Here is an 11,396-nt window from a genome sequence, read left to right on the forward strand (position 1 = left end):
TAGAGAGCCTGTGAAACAGAGAGATATGCAAATAATGTAAATTATATGTATTGTTGATTTCAAGTGAAAATATATTAACACATTCTTTCAGAGAACACATCTCTGCACATTTTAATGCATGATTACTGCTCACTTGCTAAACCTTTTTGGGAGAAATATAGTGGCCTGTGCAAAGATTATGGCATCTTCTATATTTTAGTTTTTTTTTCCCAAATATGTTAAAGCTAGCAAATAAATTGTGAACCAAAAATGTGAAGAAAAAAGCCATATTTAAGTTTGTTCTCCATATTTTCACTGAGAAAACATGTTTAAACTTTTGCACATGACTCTACAAATACACTCGCCACATGATCCTAAAGATGATCTTTCAACCTTTATTATCCTTTAATATGAAATCATTCAAGAGAGGCTGCTTGGAAGGAAATCTCAGAGCTATATACTTGAGAATGTAACCTCAAAAAGATGGAAGGAAAACAATAAGTGAGATTCCTGAAAATCAGGAGGATGTTTGATGAGATGAGAGACGAATCATCTCAGTGCCATGGTTCAATACCAGAGTCATTAGTGTTTGGTGAGAAATAAGAAATATATTTGACGTCCAGCACTCTGGACAGCGCTAACTTGGCGTAATGTGTGACGGACTCCACGAAGAGGTTATAGAGAGCTAGAATGCCATCCATTCCTGCCAAATTCCTGATTAAATCTTGATGAGCCTTAACCATGCCTGTTACAGCTGCCCTGCCGGACAGCAAATGGTTATGACTATACAAGTATCATTGCTTCAAGTGAGCAGAGCATCAGCGTTTGGTCAGTTGCAGAGTAATGTTGATTTTAAGGGTTTAATGATATATAATGCCCTTTGACCCTTGAGACTATTTGACCTCTGACACTGGAATCTAAAGTGCTCCTGTCACACCGGCTTGTTGAACACAGGAACTGAAGTCATCCTCACCATTCGCTCCTTGATCGTTATTTTATTGTCATAGAATATTGATTTTCATTTTTCAGTGGTGAAACAATGAATAACTATCTGCACTGCCACAGCCTACAAGTGAAATTATAAACCTATTAATTTATCATTTTTACCTTTCTTTAACAATTACAGCATCTAGTTTAGGCTAGACTCATACAGGGACCTAAAGTCAGGGCTGATTTTGCATATGAGGTACTCACATATCTATTTAGCCATCATATTTATGTCATAAAATAAATTAAAGGGCCCTATAATAATCATAATAATGATAATAAATATTATTATCAATAATACAATTGTAATAATAACACCTGCATATATAAATGGGGACATCCGTACGCTATATTTGCTTATAAATTTAAAAACACATTCATAAGAAGAAATCTTTTGATTACAAAGGGACTTTTCACATTAATTTGACAGGCATGTTATTTTCTACCACGCACACTGAGACCGAGCGTTACTCTCTCATTTTCCACCCGTATTCCGGCAAGCCCCACATTCGCTAGCATTCTCCCACCCTTAGTACTTCACACCTGTGCGAATTGCTCGTGGGTCAGAACCACTAGCCAATCCTAGCGCAAGCTGTCCAAATACGAGCCACTCTTAGCCAATCCCCGCACAGGAGGGCGTGGCCTATACGAATATGGGTGCAAAAACAAAACACAGCACGCTTCGCTCCGGCTCTCCTCACTCACGCCGCGCTGCCTTACAGGAGAGGACATAAAACTCGCACAGTGACTTTTTTTAATTCGACCACAACTTGCTTTTCTTTTCTTCGCCAAAGAACGAGCTCCTTCGTCTCCAATGAAGCACTGTTTCACCGAGTTGAGTTGTCGTACGTGGTGAATTTGGCCCGTTTTGTCGCCATGAGCTGCCTGGATGTGATGTATCAAGTGTACGCTCCACCTCAGCCTTACTTTACCGCCACTTACAGCCCCTATCACCACCAGGTAGGACCCAGCTTAGCACCACTCTCTCTCACTTCACTGCTGATGGGGGTCTGAACTTCTCTCTGAGCGGGAAAGGCCTGAAAAGTTTGACTTTGTTCTGGCTGCATTAGGTTCGAGCTCCAGCTGAGCCCCACGGAAATAATCATGATTGCATCATCTTGGAGGTTATTAATACTCCTTATCTGTCTTAGGCAGAGCTGTAGGTCAGTCCAGCTGGCTGTACTATACTGTACACAGCAAAATAGCCAGTGTTGAGGCTGAAGCCACTCTTAGTGTTGAGGGAACTCTAATAGTGTTGAATTAGTTTATAATAAGGGTTCTTTAGTAAAGGGAATGGTTCTATTTAGTGTTTAGAGTTATATATATAGAGCCAGTAGTTCTTTGCATGGTGAAATGGTTCTTCATATTGATGGAGAATGTGTGGTATATGGTTCTATAAAGAACCTTTCTGAAAATGCTTCTATATAGCGCCAAAAAGGCTTCTTCTATTGTTACACGCTTGACATCATTACAGTAGCAGAAACCATTTTGGGCCTATATAGAACCATTTTCACAATGGTTCTTTCTTGAAACATAGGACACATTCTCCATCAATCTGTAGAACCACTTAATCATGCCATGCAAAGAACTCTTTAAGCATGCAAATGGTTCTATATAGAACTCATAGTTCTAAGAACTATTGCCTCTATTTAAAAAAAAAAAACCTTGAAGAACCATCTTTTCTAGGCATGCAGGTTACTCAAGCTGGCTTATACTGTAAACAGAAGTCACTCATAGTGTTAAAGTAACTCTGATAGTGTTTAACTGATTCTTACAGATAATAATAATATAGATTACACCAGTTTAGAGGTTATTTGTACATATTTCTAGTCATATTCAGAGCTGTAGGTACAGAGCCGGCTGACCCTGTATGCAGCAGTCACTCTTAGTGTTGAAGTAACTCTAATAGTACTGAATTCTCACAGATAATAATGAAATAAATTGCATGACCTTGGAGGTTAGGCTATTTATAATCTTGAATGAGTTGGCTTGTACTGTATACAGCAAAATGCCCAGTGTTAAATTAGACCTTACACTTAATAATAATAATAATAATAATAGTAACAATATCTGCATCACCTTTGAGGTTACCTCTAAATGTTATAATCTTACTCAGAGTTATAGGCCACACTAGTTGGCTTATACTGGTTTGGTGAATTAACTGTTACCATAATATTAATATTAATAATCATTATTGCATCACCTTGGAGGTTATTTCTAATCTTTATTTATAATGTTTACAGAGATATAGTAGTCTAAGCAATTGGGCATATTAAAATAGTGTTAACAGAGTTTAATGAATCCTTACTGTTAAATTAGCTCTTGCAGTGAATAATAATAACAGTCATGGTTACATCATCTTGAAGGATATTTATATCCTCATGAACAGTCACAAGCTACATGCTTATATAAAATCTGAATGAACACCTGCAGTGTTCTTTTGTGTCTATATAAACACTGTAAGAGTTAAAGTATCACTAAATCTGTTCATTCAACACAAGTTTTTAATGCATCATGTTCAGTTTAGTTCTCAAATGTGTGAATAAATAACTGAGTACATTAGTGTCTCAAAGCTGCACATTTAGCCCCCTTTCAGGGATTATGAAGAGCTGTTAAAGCTGAAAGGTAGGTGAAAACTGGGAGCGATTAGAGAGTTCGGGGTGGGATGTCTCCTGCTCTGGGTCACTGCTGTTAAGCTCTCTTTAAAGTTCTGGCACTTTCTTTAAACCTCTCATAGCAAACACTCTTACAGACATGTGTGTTTGAACACAGGGCTGTGTTTCATTTTTCACATAGAGCCAATATATATTGCTGCTGTCAGAACTGCTGTTTGTATCATTTCTTAATTATTTTTTACATGAACTAAAGATACCAGCTGTCATCCACACTGTTAGAACATGATCTTAAATGAAGCAATAAAAAAGGTCCAGCATTGCTTGGAAAAAATCGGTTGCCATAAACTTTAATTCAAAGCTCAGAAAATGTTTTCCTTCTCCTTTTTATTTATTTTTTACAGAATTTAAAATGGTTAGCCCAGAAGTACTTACATTAAAATCTTGTAATATTAATCTACACTGAAAGTTAAGTACTTATTTTTCCTTTTACCGTAAAGCTACTTTTTGGGCAATACAAGATTTTGTTTTAACAGTTTCTAACTATATACATTTTTCAGACATCTGATCAGTTGGAACAGAGAACAAAGGACTAGTAATGCTACATTTTAATAAATACTGACAAAAACTGCGAGCATAATGATTTTTATTCAATATTTGGCATACTGTGTTGCACTAAATCCAGTTAAACGGGAATAATTTTGCTCTGTTTATAATAAAACATGCAGTTCTTCTCTGTTCTACAAGTACTGATGAGATCTACATGTTCAAAAGCGCATATTGTACAGTATTGTGACATTTTATCATAATAATGATATATATTATATCATATAACCCAGCACTAGTTATAAATCAGCTTTTATTTTTTTCAAAACCTCTCCAATATTATTACGAATAACAAATAGATACACAGCACTGAAACACTTTATATACTCTTTATATATATATATATATATATATATATATATATATATATATATATATATATATTATATTTATATATATATATGTGTGTGTGTGTGTGTATGCATATATTTATATATTATATATATATATATATATATATATATACACTCTCAGAAAAAAGGTACTAAACTGAAACTGGGGCAGTACCCTTCTTGTCACTGGGGTGGTACCCTCAAGGGTACGTTTCAGTGCCTTTAGGAACATAATTGTACGATAAAAAGGTATAATTTTTTTCTTCTTTTCAGTGGGAAAAAAATTATTTAAGCTACATAATTGGACCCTAAAACCACTGTTACCAGTCAGAACTGACCCATCAGAACTAACTCATTAGAACCAACCTATTTGAACTGACCCATCTAAACTGACTGAAAACACCTATCAGAACTTGACCCATCAGAACTGACCCATCAGAGCACACCTATCAGAACACACCTATCTAAACTGACCCGTTTAAATTGACCCATCAGAACTGACCGCTCCTCTCTGCGCCTCTTTCCAGAAACTCGCCTCTTTCTACACGAAGATGCAGGAAGCGCAGGACGCCGCGACCGGAAGCGGCTCGTTCTCCAGCACGCACGCGCCGCCGGTAAAGGAAGAGGAGCCTCGTGACCCCGCGCCCGAGGCCGAGTACCTGAGCGCGCGCTGCGTGCTCTTCACCTATTTTCGGGGAGACATCAGCTCCGTGGTGGACGAGCACTTCAGCCGCGCGCTCAGCCAGGCCGCGGGACACGCCCACTCTTCCGGCGGCGGCAAGCCCGCGCGAGGCTCCGGTTCTTGGAAAGGTAGCGCGCGCCTAAGATTCTTATTTATTACAGTTTATTAGCATTAATGTGCTTATTATTCATGATCGACATCTGTTAGTGTTTCCCACATCCACTCTCTGAAAGACAAGGGGATGAAATGATGCCATAGAGGACCGTTTTTGATTCTCTAAAGAAACTTTCAGTGAATAGAAGCTCCACATAATAAGAATCTAGAAACAAAGAATCTAGTTAAATTAGTAAAGAACCTTTACATTTATGAACAATCCTAATGACACCATGAACATCAGGGGATAAATAAAGCATCAGGCATTATTGTAACTGACCTGTGTAAATAGTGCACAGGAACAATGCTGAAATTGTTGATTTGTATCTGGTTGAAAGTCTCCTAGTCGCTACCAGGACAGGGCAAAGCTTGTTGCTGCATTAGGTAATGTGTTGTTGAGTACATACGCCAGAAACATCCTCATCATGTGATGAAACATAATAACACAGTGGCTTCCAACTCCTGTCCTGCAGTTCATGTGCAGTGTTTTTCCTGCACATCACCAGCTGATTGACTTCTTCTCTCTGTTAGAGCAGGAAAACACCAAGCTATGCACTGCGCTATTCAGGCCCAACATGGCTCATTAGTGTTGAATGAATCAAAAACTAGTCTACATATAAAGATCTGGAGGTGGAACATGCTGAACTAATAAGTGTTGATGTTAAACAATAAATAAAGACAAGTTGGTAAATAATAACTAAAGTAAAATGAATTTTTATTGCGTACCACTAACTGGAGAAATACCAGTTCTTTTTTAGTCTATACACTTTCAAAAGAGATGGTTCTTCAAGGGTTCTTTAATAAAGAAAACGGTTCGGTTCTGTATAGAACTATGAACACTTAAAGAACCATTTGAATGCTTACTTTGGAGGTTGTTTATAATTACAGTTTTTGCAAAGCTATACACACTTAAAAAAGATGGTTCTTCAAGGGTTCTGTGAAGAGTTCTATACAAAACCATTTGCATGCTTCAGTAGTTCTTTGCATGGTGAAATGGTTCTTTCAATTGATGGAGAATGTTTTGTATATGGTTCTATGTATATGGTTCCTTTTTAGGAAGGGGTCTATAAATAACCAAAAAGAGTTCTGCTATTGTTACGATGTCAAGCTTGTAACAGTAGAACCCTTTTTGGTGCTATATAGGATCATTTTCACAAAGATTTTATATAGAACCATATACTACACATTCTTTATCTATTTGAAGAACCATTTCACCATGCAAAGAATCCTCTAAGCATGCAAATGGTTCAGTTGAGTATTTATGGTTCTTTGTAGAACCATCCTCTTAAGAATTATTGAAGAACCATCTTTTTTAGCAGTGTAGGTTTAGACTTAATTTGTGTCTAGAAAACCAGTCCTTCTTGTTTTGATACATATTGAAATGTTGTATATCATCGCTGTCATATCAAAACCTCCTTACTGCATTTTTGCTTGTTCTTTTTTTTTTTCATTTTTACACAATCTGAAAATGCCGGCGGCCGTTAACATTGTGTGAACATTGTTGGACAATGGAACGGTCCAGTGCAGTGCAAGTAACATACAGCCTGTAGTGGCTGGGATATAATTTGGCATTTGTGACATTATTTAGGTGACAGTACTATACGGAGTAAAGCTGTCTGGCCTGTTACGTTCTGATCTTGTGACATTAGCGCACGTTAAAGTTAAACATTTTTTTCCTTGTCTAAAATTTACCAAAGGTTTTGTTATGACAACAATGATATGTAAACACGTCTTCCCTCTTTCCAGACGGATCATTCCCGATGAGTCAGCGAAGCTTCCCTCCCTCGTTCTGGAACAGCGCGTATCAGCCGTCAGTCACAGCATCTCTGAGCAGCGCTCTGGGCGCGTCCCACACGGAGCTCCCCTTCGCAGCTGACCCTTACTCCACTGCCTCCCTGCACAGCCACCTCCACCAGGCTACGCCGGAGCCATGGCACCCCACACATCACCACCACCACCCCTACTCGCTCAGTGGGGCCATCAGTACCCAGGGCTCAGCCTACCCCCGGCCCTCCATGCATGACATGTATGGGACACACTTTGACCCGCGATACGGCTCTCTGCTGGTTCCCTCAGTGCGGCCACACAGACTGCCCACTGCCACAGTGCCTGCTCCCGGACCCTCGCCGTGCGACATCAGCAAGAGTGAGCCAACTAGCTCCACCTGGACTGGAGCCTTCACCGGGACGGGTTCCGATATGAGCCAGGGTCTTAGCTTGAATGTGGACACAGGTAATTATAATAATAATAATAATAATAATAATAATAATAATCACATTAAATATTACAATTTTCGTGCAAAATGTAGGCACCCTGGTTAAATTACATTTTGTTGATTTTCTACTTGAAAATAAGGGAACACATTCTCTACAGAGACACAGTTCAGCACATTTTAATGCACCATTACTGTTTATTTGCTGAATTTAACATCTTGGAAAAAATAGAAAATAAAATGTGGCCTGTGCAAAAGTTATGACACATTTTAGATTTTTTCCAATATGCTAAAGTCAGCAAATAAATGTATTAAAATGAACTAATTTATTAAAAATGTATGCAGGATGTAGAGAACTTACTTTCACTTCAGTAATCAACAAAACACGTAATCAAGGGTGTTCAAACTTTTGCGTACAACTGTATATACTTCTAAAAAAAAAAAAGATTTACTAAGTGGCTCTTGGCTTGGATGTATGGTTCTTGGGAAAAACATTCATTAAGATAAAAGCATGATAAAGAGGTTCTTTAAAAGTTTGAATATCTAATTCAAAAAAGTGGTTTATCCATTCAAAAATTCTTTATGGAACCAAAACTGGTTCTTTAACAGCTTCTCTCCAAACAGAACCCTTATTGGCTTCTTTATTTTTAAGAGCACATTTGTATAGGTTTGCAATAACCAAAAGCTGCTTACAACAGTTGAAAACACAAACATAATGAAACATACAGAACTGTGCAAAAGTCAGACGACCCTTCACTTATTTAATCTCAAATCTAAACAACGATTTCTTTCATTTGTTTTAGTAAAAAAACAAAAGATATATTTTTAACGGAAAATAATGCAGAGGCCTCAACAATGAACTAGAATATCGTTGTTGTCAGAAGAAAACCTTTTATCTCCATTTTTGGCATTTTTTAGTTTTTGACATAATTTGAAAATGCATGTTGCTCTTTACATTGTATGTTAAGTCATGATGACTGGATTAAAAGGAATGACCCAAAATGACTTTGAAAAAAGTCTGGTTCCACTGACTTACATTAAAAGTAAAGTAGTTTTTTTTCCTTATCCTGTAAAGCTATCATTTTGGAGATGCGAGGTTTTCTTCCGACAGCAGCAATATCCACATTTTCACTATTTATTGTCCACACACTGCTTTTATTACAGCTTCCACTCTTTTCGGGAGACTTGCTATCAGTTTTGCAAGGAAATCTGCAGGGATGTTTTTCCACACCTCCAAAGTTCAGTCTTAGAACTGGGGTGGCATTTTCTGCTTTTCATGATCCAAGTAATCTCAAATACATTCAGTAATGTTCAGGTCTCGTCTCTGGGGTGGTCAGTCCACTGTTCTGAGAACACCAGCGGCTTCTTTGTTTGATTTGCAAAGTTTATACTTTGACAGCTACACATCCTTTCAGACTCAGTGTTGAGTTGTCTTCTCACAGTGGAAGGATGGACAGAAACACCCGTGGATCTTTTCAGATCTGAAGTAAGAGTGGAGCTTGATTTTCTCCTCTCTCTCAAAGATGAAAGCTTTAAGTGCTGTGTACTATTTGTCTTGATGGAGACAGTTTTGGTGGTCTGCCAGGTCTTGCATGGTTGTTAGGAGTCTTATTTTTCTATAGCTTTTAACCATTTTTGAGCTCAAGTTTTGGAAACACTTTTTTCACTTTTTGACTTTCCTTTCCTTTTTTGTGCAAGTGGAGTATCGTATGTCTAATCTCCTCAGAAATATCTCTTGAAAATTAAGTACTTCATGGCCATTTGACTGCAAATTAAATAAATGAAGGGTGGTCTCTGACCTTTGCGCAGTACCGTACAACATTAAGGATGTTAATTGAGTTAAAAAATATATATGCGGGAGAAAACGGTGCGCTTTTGAAATCACAAGCCATTTAGATTTCAGCGAGAGCTTAGGAGCCTTGTGTCACAGCAAAATTTTTTAAAATTCAAAACCTTCCCTTTTGAAATATCAGTCTGAGCACTGTACATTTATGGAGCCACTCTTTTACCAAGACTTCACCGTTTTTGAAGCAGTTGTCATGTGTAAGATTTTCTTGAACTTTTAAAAGCCAAGGCCAGCGTGCCGTGTTATATCACGATGTATGTTGTATGACTTATTAATTGGTTTTTCAACCTCTATCTTTTGTGGCTTGTGCTTTTCACCCTTTTCTGCTTTGCGCGGCTTCCCACGCCTAAGAATTTGCTGTTCATTCTTTCTCTTCGTCTCCCTTTTTCTTACCCTTCTCCTTCTGTTGTCTTCCTGTTCTCTCTCTCCCTCTCTTTTTCTCCCAGGTCTGCAGAGCCAGGATAAGAGCAAGGACTTATACTGGTTTTAGCGCCCTGCTGAACCTCCAGCCTCAGCTGACTTCTTGTCTTTTTCTGCCTTTGTAGGCAACAGCAGGGCCTTTTTTCCGTAACAGATTCTGATTCTCACTTGCAGCTCGGCGCTACGCGCTCTGTGGCGGAGGCATCCTGAGCTGAAATCAGGCGAAAGTGGATGACCCAACCCCACCCCCCCACCTCACCCAACCCCACCTCAGGCCCCAGGCACCAAGAGAGAGCCCCATACTGAGACACTGTAAGCTAACAGAGACTCCGGGTGAGACGTGGAGAAAAACAGCCTTCCAGAAATACATGGCGGTGTGACCATGCGAGCAGCTGTTCTCTCGCTGGCTCGCTCGCCCGCTTGTTCTTTCTCTCCTCTCTCGCCAGCCTCAAAAGTTCTCAGCCCCTTCCAAAGTGGACACATGGTCCAAAAGAAATAAAAAGAACAAGCGACTCCTTTTTTGTGGGTGGTGCTGGGTGGGTTGGGGAGTGCATGAGAACTGAAAAAAACGTCAGAAGTGACCGGACGCCCTTTACATGGGGGACCATAGCCAGTGCCAGAGGAGAGGCTGCTGTATTATTGTGACTGTCTTCTTTTTTTTTTATTAGAAATTAGAGACTCTGATGAGAGAGCAGCATTCCCTATCATGACAGAAGAGAGCAGGGGCTATTTGAAGCCACTTGACTCTATCTATATTGCTCTCGACAGCTGTCATCGACAACTGTTTTGGAACTCCGCACGCACACACAATGGCAGTGTCGCTGTGCAGCATTTCGACCAAGCAGGGGCTCAGGATTTCATAAAAGGAGCGTTTTGTCAATTCTGGACCCCCACCCACACAGGGAACAACTGGTTTGGCTTTTTGATTTAAGGATGAATGACTGGGGGAGGTGGGGGTGGAAGGAAGTGCCAGCGGATGGACATCGTCCATGTTATTGTACATACTAAATGTGACTCATGTGATTAGCCGGCTCAGTTGGTATGAGTAGCTGTGAACACTGCCATAAAAGTCATGTTCTTTCAATGTGAGTTCTCTTCAAATTTCACTCATCACTGTTTCTGTGGAAGAGGTCCTATAGTTGTATTTTGAACATATTAATATATTATCTTGTAAAGTATTTCTCCTTGATAGCGCATTGAGGAGCATTCAGTGTTATCTGTTTTATCTGTGCCTACTTTTCTTCATCTTTAAGGAATGAAACAGTGTAATTAAAACTGCAACTACACGCAATTGTGCTGCTGCCATTCAGTATTTTGTATGGCCATTTGTGAAGGTTTACCTTTAACATCCAAACACGACTCATTTTCTATTTCAAATCAGACACCTTAATGTCTTTTCATAGCGACCTCATCTTATAAGTTATTTCCACACAGCACTGGTACTTAAAGACCCTGACTCAAAGACCTGCTGTATTGACAAAGTGACTGCAACCTTCAACTCCTTGAAAGGAATACGACACAGGCAGAATAGTCTTCTTTCAGCAGCACCGATTTATTGTGGGGGGGC

At 39.0% G+C, this 11,396-nt stretch overlaps 1 protein-coding gene across 2 annotated transcripts; it reads left to right on the plus strand.

Annotated features, from left to right (window-relative positions):
* Positions 1–1,652: 1,652 nt before the first annotated feature.
* vgll2a (vestigial-like family member 2a) lies at positions 1,653–11,120 on the plus strand. 2 transcript variants are annotated; one of them, XM_036582077.1, is made up of 4 exons: positions 1,653–1,926; positions 5,044–5,326; positions 7,098–7,583; positions 9,856–11,120. In XM_036582077.1, exons 1-4 carry the CDS (start codon positions 1,843–1,845, stop codon positions 9,897–9,899), a joined length of 897 nt encoding a protein of 298 aa, XP_036437970.1. In that variant the 5' UTR covers positions 1,653–1,842; the 3' UTR covers positions 9,900–11,120. The 2 variants fall into 2 exon arrangements, with proteins under 2 accessions (XP_036437970.1, XP_036437971.1); XM_036582078.1 differs by having other exon boundaries at positions 10,004–11,120.
* The last annotated feature ends 276 nt before the right edge of the window (positions 11,121–11,396 follow it).

The sequence above is a fragment of the Colossoma macropomum genome, unplaced genomic scaffold (assembly GCF_904425465.1).
Source record: "Colossoma macropomum unplaced genomic scaffold, Colossoma_macropomum, whole genome shotgun sequence".
NCBI lineage: Eukaryota > Metazoa > Chordata > Actinopteri > Characiformes > Serrasalmidae > Colossoma > Colossoma macropomum.

Excerpts from the sequence above, each read along its gene's own strand:
- vgll2a (XM_036582077.1), top strand. The coding sequence starts at position 1,843 with ATGAGCTGCCTGGATGTGATGTATCAAGTGTACGCTCCACCTCAGCCT. Across the intron at positions 1,927-5,043 it reads ACAGCCCCTATCACCACCAG|AAACTCGCCTCTTTCTACAC; the intron begins GTAGGACCCAGC and ends GCCTCTTTCCAG. Across the intron at positions 7,584-9,855 it reads TAGCTTGAATGTGGACACAG|GTCTGCAGAGCCAGGATAAG; the intron begins GTAATTATAATA and ends TTTTTCTCCCAG.